Source organism: Pimephales promelas, chromosome 4 (assembly GCF_988280905.1).
Source record: "Pimephales promelas chromosome 4, fPimPro1.hap1.1, whole genome shotgun sequence".
Taxonomy (NCBI): Eukaryota; Metazoa; Chordata; class Actinopteri; order Cypriniformes; family Leuciscidae; genus Pimephales; species Pimephales promelas.
This window is the reverse complement of record NC_142772.1, coordinates 47,458,170-47,475,853: the sequence shown is the minus strand read 5'-3', so window position 1 is coordinate 47,475,853 and position 17,684 is coordinate 47,458,170. Positions and strand designations below refer to the sequence as shown.

The 17,684-nt window shown below is 37.2% G+C and overlaps 1 protein-coding gene across 1 annotated transcript; it reads right to left on the bottom strand.

The window, feature by feature from the left end:
* Positions 1-700: 700 nt before the first annotated feature.
* ajm1 (apical junction component 1 homolog) lies at positions 701-17,029 on the bottom strand. The gene is made up of 2 exons (XM_089130630.1): positions 16,851-17,029; positions 701-4,640 (listed from the first exon to the last, which is right to left on the bottom strand). The coding sequence occupies exon 2, from the start codon at positions 4,585-4,587 to the stop codon at positions 1,315-1,317; it is 3,273 nt and encodes a 1,090-aa protein (XP_088986756.1). The 5' UTR covers positions 4,588-4,640; positions 16,851-17,029; the 3' UTR covers positions 701-1,314.
* Positions 17,030-17,684: the final 655 nt, after the last annotated feature.

The window sequence follows — 17,684 nt, the reverse complement described above, 5'->3', positions numbered from 1 at the left end:
AACACAAATTAAGATATTTAAGATATTAAGATCGCTCCTGCATACAGTCCATAGGCTTCTTGAGGGACTGGCTCTTGCTGTCCACGAAAAGTCATTAAAGACATCGTTAAAATAGTCCAAGTGACTACAGGGGCTCAATCTTAAGTTTATCAAACGACGAGAACACTTTTGTGCGCAAAAAAACAACAAAAATAACGACTTTATTTCAACTATTCGTTTATTTCTCCCTCTGCGTGAGTCAGGTTACTAGTTTAATAGCGTAAGCTTCTGTTATTGTACGTCACACGCATCACACACACATGACCAGCGTCGGCCAATAGTGAGCCTACGTGTGACGTAGCTCTACGCTATCACTCTACGTTGACTGACTAGAGGCGCATAGAGAAGGAAGTGAATAGTTGAAATAAAGTCGTTATTTTTGTTGGTTTTTTTGCGCACACAAGTGTTCTCGTCGTTTGATAAACTTAAGATTGAGCCCCTGTAGTCACTTGGACTATTTTAACGATGTCTTTAATGACTTTTCGGGGACAGCAAGAGCCAGTCCCTCAAGAAGCCTATGGACTGTATGCAGGAGCGATCTTAATATCTTAAATATCTTAATTTGTGTTCCGAAGATGAACGAAGGTCTTACGGGGTTGGAACAACATGAGGGTGAGTAAATACTGACAGAATTTTCATTTTTGGGTGAACTAACCCTTTAAGTTCCTCTTTAGGTTTGTGCCAATCACAAAATCACTAAAAGTATGTTAATAATATAATATCATATAATAATGCCTGTATTAAAAATACACATGATTAATTTTTTTAGAGATTAAAAGAAATATAGTACCATATTTCTTTAGCCAAAACATTTTCAACATTTTTGCGGGACAATGTTGGCATTTTTTTTTTTTTTTTTTTTTTTGCATAGGAAAAAATATTCAGCTCTGAAGTAAATAAGTACATAATTCTGTATAGATTGATAAAATAAATAGAAGATTGTTTTTCTCTCTTTTCATGAACAATAAAAGAATATCAAAAGAGAATTGCTACAAAGAAACAGGCCAGTGAATCATAAACGAACATAAGCTGGGTCTATATAACAAGTTAATGAAAAAAAAAAAAAAAAACAACAACAATGTGAATTACTCATATTCAACATCTGATGGGCAATATTCCAATATTGAATAATACTGACCTTGCAGACATGAATACATTTTTTCCCATTAACAAAATACATATCTACAAACATGTACTGTATAACAAATAAGCTTGATATATTTAGATATGTACTATTGTGGGATCTATGCTTTAATATATAAAAGGTGCACTTGTTTAAATAATGTCATCTAAGAGATGTGGGTTGGCTACCCAATCCAAAGTTCGTGGCTCGGACGCTGCCATTATCATGCACATAAACTGCTTGCCGGTCCTTTTATCAATAGGGTAAATAGTAGTGGGCGTGAACCTCCTGTTGCTTTCAACAAACTCACAGAGTTTTTGGTAGACGTTGGGATACTCGTGGCGAAGAAACACCCCTCGTATCCTCAACTCTCGTTGAATGTTGATGAAGCAGATCTCCCTGGCTTTCCTTCCCTCCTCACCTTCCTTGTCAATGTCAGCCATACCTGGTGGTGGGGTCAGGATCAACGTCTCCATGTCACTTTCCTTCCGATGGACTTTCTTTTCTGGGCTGTAGGAGGCAAGAGCAACCTTGGCAAATTTCCTGACGGTTGGGGCTTGGACCCTTGGCGATGGTCCGTCAGGCACTTTATCACCAACAGCGATGGATACATTCAAGAGAAAACATTCATTAGGGTCATATTCCTTTCCCGCCTCTTGGAGCTCCTTGCAATATTCCCCAAGGTTATCTTTGAAGCTCTCCAGCTCACGGAGAGATAAGTATGTTGGCGTCATGAGCAGACTTTCCAATCCAAACTGAAGGAAATTTGTGGACGCACCCGGATTTGGAAATCCCAAAAACAGGACACCCCTGCCCCGAGACAAGTATCCAACTTTGGCTATACGGGAGAAAGCTTTGTGGACCTCCGGGGTCTCTCGGCAGTGCTTGATAACGTGGCGACACACACTACCGATTCGCCCATAGAGGCAGCTCTCCTTGTGGACATCCCAGTCCTCACGGCGACAGTTGCGAGAGCAGTAGTAAGTATAGCAGCTGTGGCAGGATTTAAAGTAGAGGCAGGCGTTAAACAAGGTCTCGGTCCGACGGCATTTGTTGTTTGAACACATCATCGTGTCGTCCTCATCTGGACTCTGGTCAGGGGAGCACTCTTCCGTACTTCTCAGCCCGTCGCAACTCCCATCAGTGTCTCTCAGTGTTTCAGGATCTATTTTTATTGAAGTGGGTTGTTTGTCAAGGGGCATGCCACTTTCAGATCCCGCCATTGAATCCTTTCTCGCTGAAGATACTGCTTCTTCTTCATCAATGAGCTTCTTGAGTTGATCGAGCAGTTCCTCACTGGTCCTGGCTGGAGGCTTGTAATCGATGACAAGGTCAGCTAGAAGCTCATCAAGCTGCTCTAAACTTTGCTGTAGGGATGTGCTGCCATGCGGTTTCTCTTTGGTAGACTCTCCAGAGTGGGATTTTGCTTCACGTTGAGGGGCTTCTTGATTTGGGGCACTTTTTGAATCCAGCACATCCCAACTTGCTGAGCGTCCTTCTGATTTACTAAGAATACCTGGTCTGATATCATTGTCTGTGATGGTAATTTCAGGTGTGACAAACCACAGCTTACTTGAAGAGCCCATGGCCTCAGTTGGACTTTTGTCAATCAAAGAGTTTTCAGATAAGGACAGTGCAGCATAACGCCTTGGTGAGCTGGAAAGATTGACAACCACAGGTTTAGGTCTCTCACTTGAAGTTTGTATCCCCTGACAAAGAAGATTCTCATCACTCTTCCCTCGAGGTACGGGCTGTTCCCGCTCTACGTGGGTATCGAGGATGTTATCCCAAGATCTTGAGTATGGTCTCGGGTCTGTTACGGTTCTTGCTGGCTCCATGCATGGGTTGTCATACCAAGTTGTGTGCTTTGGCTCTTGTCTAACTTTTGTGGGGGTAACCTGTGAGACATACGAGGAAGGGTAATGGCTCGAGTAGCCGGATACCTCCGAGCCGTACCAATCCTCAGACTGTGGCTGCACCACACGGGCATGTCGTCTTCCCTCGGTGTAGTATGCCCTTGCAGGAATATGATGCTCCATTGGTTGGGCGTATGGGTCGGCCACGTAGAAGATCCGAGGAGGGGTGGTTTGAATCTGATATGTCCTTGGGTCATCACCATAGTAAGTCCTTGCTGGAGGTGTCTGAATTATATACGCCCCTGGCTCACTTGCAGCATAGTGTTTAGAGTACGCAGACTGCCCAGGGTAATGGTAGTGGTCAATTTGTGAGAAATATGTCCGGGAAGGTACAGTGTGAACAATGTGAGTCCTTGGATCTTGCACATATTGTACTTTAGGTGAGTAGGGTTGGCTTGGAATGCTGTATCGGTCATCTTGATAATAAGTCCTCGATGGAGCTGAAGATCCATACTTCCCCAAATCCTCTGCATAGAAGAATTTAGTTGGCACGTTGGGGCTTGAATGAGCCCTTCGTTCCCGTCCATAGTTTTCCCTTGGCTCCCGTGGTGAGGCCACCTTTTGTAAAGGGATCTCCATAGGCTGCATGTAGCTGTTTGGCATGCTTTGTGAATACTGGTACGCCTGCCTGTATTCTCCCGTGAAGGATTCAGTGGGAGTCGGTGTCCTCGAAGTGGAGAAATGGCGAGGCACCGTCAGACTCCGACTGCCACTGCTAGGATACTTCTGCCAAGGTATGTCCACATGGGATGTAGCTGCCTTTCGGCCACCTTGCTGCATGGCCGACTCATCCGGTTTGATGTCCACTCGGCACCGAACATGAGGACTCGTAGCAGGTTTATCTGGCCTTCCTTCATCAGTGCCTTCAGACACGTATACAGGGGAATACCTGCTTGTATCACTCCTCTGCGGCTGCAGTTTGATGGGGTGGACTTCGTTCAAATGTGCCCGTGTGGCGGCATAGGAAGACTCTCTCCTTGGGGAAACTTCTGGCCTTGGCTGAGTGTGTTTATGTGCTCGTTGAGCTTCCCGGCCCCGCCTTGCCACTGGAGGGGAGGCATCAAATGATACAGGAGTTAGGCTGGTCTGAACCCGTGAGGCACTTCTAGATCTAGTCCTCCTCTTTTGTTCGGTCACAGCAATTTCAGTCATTGGCTGGGAGGTGAGACGGTAGCTAAATATGTCTGGGGAAGAAAACCGATGGAGTCCATGCCCTTGTTGGCGACCTAAGGCGTTCCAGGTAACATCTGGATTGGCCGCGTACCTTTCAGCCCTTCGGTGTGGGTACTCCATTGCTATTGTATGATATCGGAGTTTGTCCATAGACTCAGTGTCAAAGCTACGGCAGTGCCTCTTTTTGCTTTTTCGAGTGTTCTCCAGTTTCCTGACGGATGGGGAATCACATTGTTTTGAGGGATGACAGGCTTTGGAGTGGGTCGAGAGGGAATTCACTTTGACATCTTGATACACAGTTGATCCTAATATGTCAGGTGGATCTGTGCGTGTCATCTTAATGAGACTCTTCTAATTTCCCCCATTAAATTCGATTAGGTTAAAGATCCCTGCAAGAGAGGGAGAAAACAAAACGAAATTAGTTGCATTAAAAAAAGCTGCATTCAAAACCATTGCATGAAAAAAGCATGAATGCGAAGTGTTTTTTTGTCGTTGTTTTTTGGAACTGGATAACCACAAAAACACAATACAAATTTTAAATAGCCTAAATGTAATATATGTAGTATTCTATAGTTGAATAGTATCGCATAACCGGAGTAACTCATCAAGAAAAGATTTACTTGACAAAATAACTCATTTCTGATTCTGAATGGCTTCAACTGCATTGCGTTGTTCAGCAAAATAAGTTGGCAGGATGTATGCGAGTAAATTGGAGGTGGTTGCCAGAGGATGATGTTTCCCCTGGCAACAACATCATCTCATAACCATCATAGTACAAACAGTGAGAGGGGGCTCAACAGAATTGCACACTGAATCCCTAATACAAAAACCCTTCTTTTCACCATTGAAATATTTTGAATCACTTAAGAACACTTATGTAAATCTAAACCTTTTTTTCTCTTATGCTCGGTTTCAAATTCAACTTTCATCAATTCAAATCTGCTGGTTGAAGGCAGGACAGAAATAGTGTCTTGAGTCTATATTAGGCTCTTTGAAGCTCGTCTAAACAGGTGCAATCATTTGTCATGAAGAAGAAGGATATTGTACAAAGTTCCTGCGGTGTGTTGTAGAGGACACAACTGAAATAATGCATGTAGTCATTAAAGATAGAATCAAACCACCCTCATCCGTGTCGTTCCTTCATTAATTGTTTTCTCCCTTTTCTCCCTAGTTCCACATCGTAAATGTCTATTTTACTGCAAATGGAGATTAAATGGTATTCAAGACCTTTCTACTGCTAAGTTTATCAGATTCAACCAATCATATCGTGTTTTTACGACAGACATTATGTAAAGAAGGAAATGAAACCTCTAAACACATTTCTATCCCCAGACACTGAGCATTTGTCTGGCAGCTTTTCACGTTGTGTCACACAATCGAGTAGCTGCATTTGTATGAAACACAGGCTGCCTACCAACATACGCATAAGCCCTGTTCGGACGGGACTAGTTTTTTAAATTACTTTTACAATTCTTATCATTTGACATCTGTGATGTCATGTACTGATTCAAATGGGATTTACATCTCCATGTTATTACAGAGGCAGGAGTGTGGATGTGGGCCTTATAGACATACATGTCATTTATTTTTTATATAATTTTATTTAATTTAAGAAAATTTCAGGAGAAATCTAGCGGAGAAATCTGCAGTAGACAAGTATCTTACTCTTAACTGACACTGTGTGACTCGTTTTTAAAAATGAACGAATCTTTTTTCTTGTCATTTGGTTCATTCAACGAACGAAACGAACGAATTGACTCGGGAAAAGATTCGTTCATTTTGATGAACAAGTTAGAACAGGAGAGTCACGAACGCGCATCACAGAACAGAGCAAGGTGAGCATTTGTGCTTATAAAACTTAAACTTTGTTATTTATTTTTGAAATGGCCGATCGTTTCGCTTGATAAGACCCTTATTCATCGTCTGGTGTCGTTTAAAGCTCTTTAAAGCTGCACTGAAACTCTCATTTGGATCTTGAACCGTTTGGACCCCATTGAAGTCCATTATATGGAGAAAAATCCTGGAATTTAATTTCTTTTCGACTGAAGAAAGAAAGACATGGACATCTTGGATGACATGGGGGTGAGTAAATTATCAGCAAACGTAAAGTGAACTACTCCTTTAAATGTAACATAAAACCCTAATGTACATAACTGATTAGAAAAAAAATAAGAAAATGAAGAAACAGTTATTAAAAAAAAATAATACATGAAATGATAAGTGTCACGCAGGGAATTGTGGGAATGTAAATCTAAATTTTTTCACTGTAAATTATACAATCACTTGTTCTTTTTCACTTCCAAAAACTGTAAATTTAACGTTTTTTTTTTACAGTAAAATTACATTAAATGTACCATTATTTATATATATATATATATATATTCAGATCAGATAGTTCAGATGCAAAAGCCTCTAAATGCCATTTGAATTTTTCTTCTTTAATGATGATTTTTATCAAACTTGTATATTTAAGTTCAGTAATTTCACATAAATAACAATTAATAGGTAATTATCATTGCCATTTAAGTGAAATCACTGAACTTAAATATACAAGCTTGATAAAAATTATCATTCTAGAAGAAAATTTCAAATGGCACTTAGAGGCTTTTGCATCTGAACTCTTCATATATATATATAAATAATGGTACATTTAATGTACATTGATATATATATATATATATATATATATATATATATATATATAAACAGTGATATATATATATATATATATATATATATATATATATATATATCACTGTTTTTTACCGTATATAGTTAGGAAACCTTCTGTTAACCAGTTTTTTACCATTAAAATCACAATCATTTTTTACAGAAAACGACTATTTCACTCTATCTACATCAAAATGCAAAATCTACATGTTTAATTCAATACCATTTCTATGTAATAATTTTTGAAATGTACTAACAATTTCTGAATGAAAATTGCTTCAAAGTAAATACTACACCATTTTTTATCCAGTACAGTTTTGCTCCAGTCCAGCATCTCAGTGAAAATCACCAAATACTGTACAGCAATGATACTCAAAGGAGTCAAGACGTATCCGTGGCCTTTGACCTTGCCATCTGTAAAGTGTGTGAAAGTGCCTGTACTGTGCCATCTCCCCTCTCATCTCACTACTGCTGATGCCAGCTGACCCTTTTAACCCAGCGCAGACTCCGCAGAGGTACAGATGGATGTGAATTATTGAACATATGAGCCTCTTAACCACCACATGTTTCCTTTATAGGTGCTTTTCTCTTTACTGTATACACAATGCACTACATTAGATAGATCTATACATGAAGCATCCATTAAATACATGGAAATCTGAATTTTATCCAAATGTAAGATTTACAATGATTGCTAAATCTATAATTTTATCTCAGCCTTAGTAGACATGCAAAATCACAAAGCAGTCTATATGGTGGGGCCAGCTTGAATAATTTTGCATGAGAAACAATAGCACAAAATGCAACGCCACAAATGAATGTCAAGGAGTCTTGCTCAGACTTTTCAAGCTACCCAGTGATTATCTCTTGATGTGAATTCATCCAATAGCAGTCTGGTCTCATTATGCAATGCAGTCTTGAATAGGAGCTTTCCACGCTGATGTGAGAACTGCCAATGCGACCCAATCCACGCCGAAGGCCCAGCGCTAATTTTGCATAATGAGCCCATTTGATACGGGGGACAATGGGAGTCTTGTGAAAGGCTTTAAAACAAAAAACTCCCAATCCTGCAGCCTGAGCTGCAGAAACAGAGTACTGAGTGTACAATACACACTTGACATGTGGACAACTGAAAACCATCACCGCCGGTTTGGAAACAATAAACTGATTATGAGATGTACTGTAACAAATGGGCTGATCTGAAAAATCATTGATGTCAGACACCGTCAAAACAAACGTCTCGCTCCCATGAGGCCTTGAGAATGACCATCGTTTTTAAACTGATCTGATGACACCCAGTGTCTCGACCCAGTAGCTCAAACAGTAGAGCGTTGGTGCTTGCAACGCCAAGGTAAAGGGTTCGAATCCCAGGATAAGCAAGAACTGATAAAAATGTAAATGTGTACCTTGAAATGCAATGTAAGTCGCGTCTGCCAAATGCATAAATGTAAATGTAAGACAGGCTTCTCTACATAGATAAATGGATAATAGGTGCAAAAGTGGTTTCATTAACATACCAGAGTTTCACCTGTAATGTTAAATAGACTTATTCAGTCATAAGTTTGGGATTATTTAATGTTTTTGAAAGAAGCCTCATATTATCAATCGAAAACATGATAAAAAAAATTTTAGGATTCCAGTTTTTTTTTTTTTAAATAGAAAACTTTTGTAACATTATAAATGTACGTAGTCACTTTGTTTAATGTGGCCATGCTAAATAAAAGTATTAATTTCTTAAGAAAAAAAGTACTGACCCCAGATTTCTAAATGCAAAAAAGGAGAAAATTCTGGCTAATTATTGCCACAACAAAATGTGATGTATATTTTTTTAGACTTTATCATTAGTGATTTGAAACAGATTTTCCGTCTGAATTCTTTTTAAGTCTCTAGTTGTCACTGGTAATTGTTGTTTGAACCTTTCGGGATCCGCCATCAAATTAATAAGTTTAATTATATCAAGTGCTGTGAGAAAAGGCTATAAATCGCATCCTCACACGCAATGTAGCTTATACTAGCCGAGACTCTTCTTTATATGTACAGATGTGACGTAATGACGCAAAGACATGCTCGAATCTCCCGCGGAAATCCACCAGTACCACTGGAGTTAAAAACATTATTACAGGCTTTGAATCGAGCTACGGCAAGCAGAAAGTGTTGAACACTGGCTGGTTATGTACTAGCTTAAAAACGTATTTTGGATCATTTTTTTAACCAAAAAAAGTTACGGACTGGATCTTTAAATGAAAGGCTCTAACACAATTCACTGTAAATAAATGATGGGTGACTATACTCTATACTACATATGAAGAGTTCAGATGCAAAAGCCTCTAAATGCCATTTGAAATTTTCTTCTTTAATGATGATTTATGTCAAGCTTGTATATTTAAGTTCAGTGATTTCACTTAAATGGCAATGATAATTACCTATTAATTGTTATTTAAGTGAAATTACTGAACTTAAATATACAAGCTTGATAAAAATCATCATTAAAGAAGAAAATTTCAAATGGCATTTAGAGGCTTTTGCACCTGAACTCTTCATATATTCGTATACTATTCTCTATCTGGTCTTTTAACATTCATGGAAAAAGTGGTATTCAGAAAGACGCTAACATTAGGAGACCATGTTGGATGGTTCCTCCCGGTGGCTCCCGGCAATTCCATCATATTCCCAGCCAATGAGCATCCCAGTTTATGACCTTGTCTTTGTGCAGCGTCTGTGCTGTCAGTCAATCTGTGCTCCTCAATCTCTAATCTCCGTAATCCACTTCCACTTGTGAACAGGACAGGAGTTTGTCTCATAAAATCGAAATCAGGCCAAATCAAACACAGACCACCAAATGCCCCGAGGACGAGCTGCGGGTCAGGAAACACCCTAATGTACACGCTCTCAAAATTATGCCACACAATAATTCATGTGGAAATATCCAGTTTGCAAGTCTGAACCTGATTTCTGCTACACAATAGGTTCTGCTTTCAGATTTAGTGCCGTGCATCTCACTCAAAATGGTATAATTCATCCCTAAAACGAAATAAAAGACACGAAATTGTCATGATAATAGTTTTAAAATGCACATTCGTTGTTTTCATTGTTGCAACACAAATGTATTCGAAAAGATTGAGCTTGCAAGACATTGTGCTTTCAAATTGAGCATCTCACTAGAAACTGCACAACAAAATCAAAAGAAAAAAAAATTAAAATGCCCTTTTGGGGTGAAATATGACCCAGACACACTTCATATTATTGACTCAGACTAAAGTTATCTATCTGTAGAACATTATATAAACACATCATTACTGTCGGTCGAGAAAAAATGGCTACTTTTTCGGAAATGGAAAAAACGCTGTATATTTGAAATAATTAAACACTGATATTGTGGCTTTATTCATGGTCAGACACTTGCTTATGTCGTTATATTATTACCATTTTACCAAAATCAAGTCGTTTTTGACCACTGAATTTCAGAAGATTTTGGACATATATGTTTTTAATCAACGTACAGGTCAAAAAGTGAATTGTAGCTATGTGGGCGCTCAGTTTTTTCAGTCATTTGGCCAAAATCTAATGTTATTATACAGTATTTAAGACGACACATGCTACACTCTCAGAAAAACGGTACAAAAGCTGTCACTGGGGCTGTACCTTTTCAAAAGGTACACTTTTGTACCAAAGGCTGCATATTGGTACCTTAGGGGTACATATTAGCACTTAAAATGTAAATATTAGCACCTGAAATGGACATATTAGCACCTGAAATGTACATATTAGCACATAAAATGTACATATTAACTCCTAAAATGTACATATTGACACCTAAAATGTACTTATTAGCACCTAAAAAGTACATATTACCACCTCAAATGTACATATTAACACTTACAATGTACATATTAGCACCTAAAATGTACATATTAACACCTAAAATTTACATATTAGCACCTGAAATGTACATATTAGCACCTAAAATGTACATATTTTAACACCTAAAATATTAGCACCTAAAATGTACATATTAGCACCTAAAATGTACATATTAGCATCTGAAATCTATCTATTAACACATAAAATGTACATATTAGCACATAAAATGGACAAAAGTTTTTGTCTTACAAAAAAACCTTTTTTTGTAAGACACTCCTCTCCACTCCTCAAGTACATAAAACATTAGTCTTTATATATTGTGTTCCTTGAGTAAAGAAAAAGCCGTACTTATCCAAACAACCAGTTCTTATTTAACTTTTCATTGCAAACAAGCAGAGATGTCCCAAATTGTGTGCAGCACTTCATTCATACAGAGGCGGGGCGGAGTTATGATGTTTGACTGACAGTTTGAGGAGCCAATAGAGATATGACATTGAGTCACAAGCTCTTTTTAATACTTTTAATTGGTTAAATTATTCTTTAGCAAAGCCAGGCGTAAAGGGTTACCACACTCTAAAAAAATTATGATTGTTCTCTAAAAATTTTTTTTTTTTAAAAATAAAATTAAAAACTCTAAAAAAATGATTGTTTCAACCATAAATTTGGGTCAAATATGGACAAACCCAAATGTTGGGTTAAAAATGTAATTAAAAAATTCACAGTTGAAAGTGAAAGTTGAAGTTGGGTTAAAATTTTAAATGACATTTTTAACCCAACATTTGGGTTTGTCCATATTTGACCCAGATTTGGGTTAAAACAACCCAGCATTGTTTAGAGTGCAATAGTAGTGATTCAAAGAAATCGAAATATGGAGATATATTCCACCTGACAGCGATGATATGTAGAAGCAAAATCATTACTAAAAGCAGGAAATGCAGTTTCTAAGCATCATCTAACATCTGATCTAACCACACACAGAGCAGAAAACAGCCGCTGTGTAGCTGGTGTGTGGGAAAGGCCTCTTCATTGAAAAGCTTTTGAGTGAATCGTGCTTTGTTGAAGCTCCTTGAACCGTATGAGCAAACAGAAAGATGCAATAGCCAGAGCGCAGATAGCAAAGCTTTTCACATGTGAGTGCATGTAGAAAACAAGCTAAAAATAACTCAGAGATCTTCATATGGTCTGAACACTTCCAGGTCATGGGGTCATATTATACAGTTATCATCACTTTATTTCATTTTTCACTGTGGCCCAGTTACATCAAAAACAGTGATATTCTGCATGCCAAGCTACATTTATCATTTATGTCAACTACAGTCCTTTAGGAACAGTATTTTAGTTAAATACACTACAAGCTACTATTAAGAAGTAGTTAAAAACATTGAATTTATAACTACAAAACTACTAAACTACTTCTAAACTACAGTCCCTAATTCTCAGATTATATGATCCAAATAAAGAGCATATTTATCTGCACAAAACCAATAGGGATAGTTACTAGTGGCACAATCAAACTTAATATATTAATGCACATATACAGCACCCTAATGTGTGCCATAACCAGTTCACTTAAATGAACTAGTCAAATGAAACATCAAAGCCATTTTGAATGAAAAATGTAATAGAGTTAATTAAGCATTGCGTTCAGTAACTTGCTTCCCAACAGACAATGCTGTTATTGCTAACTAAAACTATGCAACTGTTAAAAATTATTTTCTTTTTTTAGTTGGGTTGTTTTAACCCAACTTTGGGTCAAATATGGACAAACCCAGCCACTGGGTTACATTTTGAAATTACATTTTTAACCCAATGTTTGAGTTTGTTCATATCTGACCCAAAGTTGGGTTAAAACAACCCAGCATTTTTTAGAGTGATATGAAATTAAGTTTAAGTACTAAAATTAGTAAAGTGAAATAAACAAATTTACATTTATTCATAGTCAACGCTTTTATCCAAAGTGACTTACAATTGAAGAATACGACAAGCAATGAATCTATACACTCTAAACAATGCTGGGTTGTTTGAACCCAAATTTGGGTCAAATATGGACAAACCCAAATGTTGGGTTAAAAAATGTATTTTCAAATTTTAACCCCACTTTCAATTCAACAGCAATTTTTAACCCAACATTTGGGTTTGTCCATATTTGGGTTCAAACAACCCAGCATTTTTTAGAGTGTAGAGGCTATTAAAGCTAAATATAAAATATGACAAAAGCACACAGGAAAAATTGAAAACGGGAAATATAAAAAAAAAAGCTAATTCAAAATATGAATGAATACTTCATAAGAAATACTATAATAACACTGCAACATAGGAATGATAGTATCTGTTACTTTCTCCATATTAAAACCAAATTCAACCCAAAATTTGGGTCAAATTATATGGACAAAAAAATGTAAATTAAAATTAACCCAACTTCACCTTTCACTTTCAACTGTCATTTTTTTTAATTACGTTTTTAACCCAACATTTGGGTTTGTCCATATTTGACCCAAATTTGGGTTCAAACAACCCAGCATTTTTTAGAGTGTAGAGGCTATTAAAGCTAAATGTAAAATATGACAAAAGCACACATGAAAAATTGAAAACGGGAAATATAAAAAAAAAAAGCTAATTCAAAATATGAATGAATACTTCATAAACAATACTATAATAACACTGCAACATAGGAATGATAGTATCTGTTACTTTCTCCATATTAAAACCAAATTCAACCCAAATTTGGGTCAAATTATATGGACAAAAAAATGTAAATTAAAATTAACCCAACTTCACCTTTCACTTTCAACTGTCATTTTTTAAATTACGTTTTTAACCCAACATTTGGGTTAGTCCATATTATACCCAAATTTAAACAACTTGGCACTTTTTCGAGTGTATCTTTTGAGGCTGCCACTCTTAGAAGAAATGGTTCTATTTAGAACCAGAAATGGTTCCATCCCCCGCTTCATATATGGAACTCCAAAATGGTTCTGTATAGAACCATTTTTTTTTTGGGAAAAGGTTCTATTGGCCAAGTACAGAACCCCAGGGTTCTATATAGAACCCAGAGGAACCCTATTATAAGAGTGTATAGAACCTTTTAGGGGTTCCAAATATGTAGTGCTGATAGAACCTTTTCTTCTAAGAGTGTGGGTGAATATTTCCATTTCTGAAGGTTTTGATATAGTTTCTCTTCTTCAGAGCCGCACTGAATGTGATTTATGATTTCTGATTTCTGATGATGTGACCTCTTGAAACGGTCCTGACTCTGTTTCCTTACAGGCTGCACAAATAATGCAGTGGATGCTTTTGGATATAGAGTAAAAATAGAAACATGTGAGTCAGTTGAGTGTGTATGTAATGTCCAACACACATGAGAGAGAGAGGAAGAGTGAGAGATAATACTGTATAATGTAATTCTGACTAAAGGCCACAGCGTTTCCTGTGGACAGTTCTCATCGCAGGACTGATCACTCACAGAAATGCTTTATTCAGACATAATTCGGTTCAGTTCTGCGTGCTGAATTTGTTCTATGGAAAACCAAAGGAGAATTCCGCTTTCTTCCACATAATCACAGTTCACTGCAACTCTGGCTGTCAAGATTAAATAAAGTAAAAAGAATTATTAAAGCATAGAGTTGTGCATTATACTCGGAGTCTTCTGACGTATGAGAGCTTAGTTTCAGAAACAAAATAACATTTGAATCATTATTCGCTAAAAATATCTTTACTGCAGCTCTCAAATCTCAATCGAGACCTTTGTTAGCATGTAGAAACAATGTTTATTTGAATCCGAATTTAATCCTGAATGAAATTTCTTTTTTACTTTTTGTTCAGTTAAAAGCCGATATGATAGATAAATATGAATGATTTCACCTTGTATAAAAGATGCAGCTAACACAAAGACTTTGGTTAAAACTTAAAAACCTTTAGATTTAAACATTGTAAAAAAATAGAAGATTTTTAGACCACCCTTTTGAAAAAGAAATGAGCTTAATTGTATTGAATGTGCATTTGTAATGTACTGATTTAATCTATCTATAATCTATAGAATATATAATACAATATTAATAAAATTAAAGGGCCACTACACTCTAAAAATGCTGGGTTGTTTTAACCCAACTTTGGGTCAAATATGGACAATGTAAATGTATTAATTACATTTTCAACCCAACGTTTGGGTTTGTCCATATTCGACCCAAAGTTGGGTTAAAACAACCCAGCATTTTTAGAGTGAAAAGTGTACTTAAAGAGAATACACTTTCATGACTGACTCTTTGTGATAATGTCAAATGAAATCATGTTTTAATATTCTATTCTTGTGCTTTAAAGAAGTGCACTTACACTCTAAAAAAACTGCTGGGTTGTTTTAACCCATCTTTGGGTCAAATATGGACAAACTCAGCCATTGGGTTAAATGTTTAAATGACATATTTGACCCAAATTTGGGTTAAAACAACTTTTTTTTAGAGTATATTCTGATGTGATGAATAACATCCACTCTAAACAATGCTGGGTTGTTTGAACCCAAATTTGGATCAGATATGGACAATCCCAAATGTTGGGTTAAAAATGTAATTTCAAATTTTAACCCAACTTCAACTGTATTTTTTTTAAATTACATTTTTAACCCAACATTTGGGTTTGTCCATATTTGACCCAAATTTGGGTTGAAACAACCCAGCATTTTTTAGAGTATAGTACAGCTCATGCAAGTACTTTATCAACTGTAGTGTGTTATTCAATGTTACATTTAAAGTTAATATATAGGTCACATTTTAGTTTGGGGAACACATTCACTATTAACTATGACTTTTGCCTCAACAAACTCCTAATTTACTGCCTATAGTCGTTGACTCTGAGTTTAGGGTATGATGTAAAATATGCTCATGCATAATAAGGCATTATTATGTGCTTTATAAGTTCTAAACATGCTAATATGCATGTTAATAAACAACTGAGAATTGATCCCCAAACTAAGGTGTACTACATATCAACAACATTATTAAAAAATGTGAAATTACAAATATGCTTAAAGACATGTCACAGAAGTTTCAGTAAAAATGACTTTAAAGTATAGTTTTATAGTTATGCAGTACACTTTAACCATATTTCTAAGGCAATAGAATTATGAAATTACATAAATGGATAAAAAAAAGTTATAATAAATTTTAATTTGAAATAACATCCAATTAAGTGTCCAAAAAGTATGTTGTTTGAAAGTGTACTTCCTTTTCACAAGGGCAGGATAAATACGGTCAAAACCTCAACAGCCATGGTCACTAAATGAACTGGATGGAAAAGAGATGTTTGAAGGCTCTTAAAAATCTTTTTGTCTTTCCACTGAAAAATATAGCAGCATGCAAGCTCGGAATTAGACGAGGCTGAGCAAATACTGACAAAATTGCCTAAAAATATGTATTAAAAAGGGTTTCTGTCATGCAAACCTTCTCTCGTGCACACTGCAGCTCCAGCATGCAACATTAGAGTCTCTAGGCACCATCGTACGATGACGTATGGCCCCTGAGCATCCCACATCACGTGACACAAGTAGACCATTTCATCAGGCATCATTAGAGGTTAGTTCACTTTCACTAGTAGGTTCCCCAGCCCTGCTGGCCATGCCTCTCCCGGCGTCGAAAAATCACCGACTGCATTACACGTTATTAATAACGAGAATGACATCATCACACACGGCAAATGAACACCATGGGACGGGAGATGTCTGTTGCATGCAATAAATAAGTTGCACGCACAAGATAATCAATGTGAATACGCGGTTGTTATTGCACAACTCATATCGCAGACTCGCACTTAATCATCATGCATATGCACTGCATAAAGCTGGAGGTTTCGGGTTATCCCTCCCGTACATGAGCAATAGATTCATTACCTACAGCATCATGCGCAACTCTGTTCCCTACATCACCATACCAACAGATCATTCCATACATCCCCACCGATCGCATGCAATTCGATAAAGTCATCTGTCAAATATCGATGCGCGCGTTTTCAATGTCAATGTCAGAAAAGCTGCTCATCTGTCACGCGCACTGCACACAGACATCACGCGATGCTCTTACCGTGTTAATCCATCCGCTAATAGCGTATACATATCCATCATATAAAGCGCTTATGCTTCATAATATGCTGAGAGTCGCATTTCAGCGTGAACGCGGCTGTAGTATCGGAGGATCGTGCCGTTCTCACGCCTCAGCTGAGCGCATCTATGGCGTTACTATCCGCGCGCGTCTCCTCAGCACCGGCGTCCAATGCGTATAATATGCGTTCAGAAGGGGCGGGGCGGACGCGGCTAGCACGCGTTTAAAGGGGCGGGGCGACGCCTTTGGCTAAATTGTAACATAACTAATAGTATTACACCTCTGAAACGCTGTATATTCCGTGTCTGCCCTTACAAAACAGTATGGGAGTGCCATTGTATAGTGATGATATCAAATACAATACTATGTTACCATGATTTTACAGAGAAGTAGTAGTAATACCGCTATCTAAATAGCGCAAGATCAAAGTATCATGGTACTGCCACCATATATTAAGAATGTATTGTAAATACAACAACAACATCAACATAAACATCAATAATAAATTATTATTGCAATTTGGCAGCCCAACATCTAAATATGCAAACATTTAAACATGATGACTTTATGAACCTTGTGAACAAGGGTACTTTGCAGACGCATTTAAAGGGATAGTTCATACAAAAATGAAGGGGTTCTGTCATCATTTACTTGCCTCATTGACTTCCATAGTAGGCTATATGTCATACTATGGAAGTCAATGGGGTCCATCAACTATTTGGTTACCCATATTCTTCAAAATATCTTATTTTTTGTTCAGCAGAAGAGAGAAATTTATACAGGTTTGGAACCACTTGAGGGCGAGTAAATGATGAC

Coding starts and splice junctions, on each gene's coding strand:
- ajm1 (XM_089130630.1), bottom strand. CDS start 4,587: ATGACACGCACAGATCCACCTGACATATTAGGATCAACTGTGTATCAA.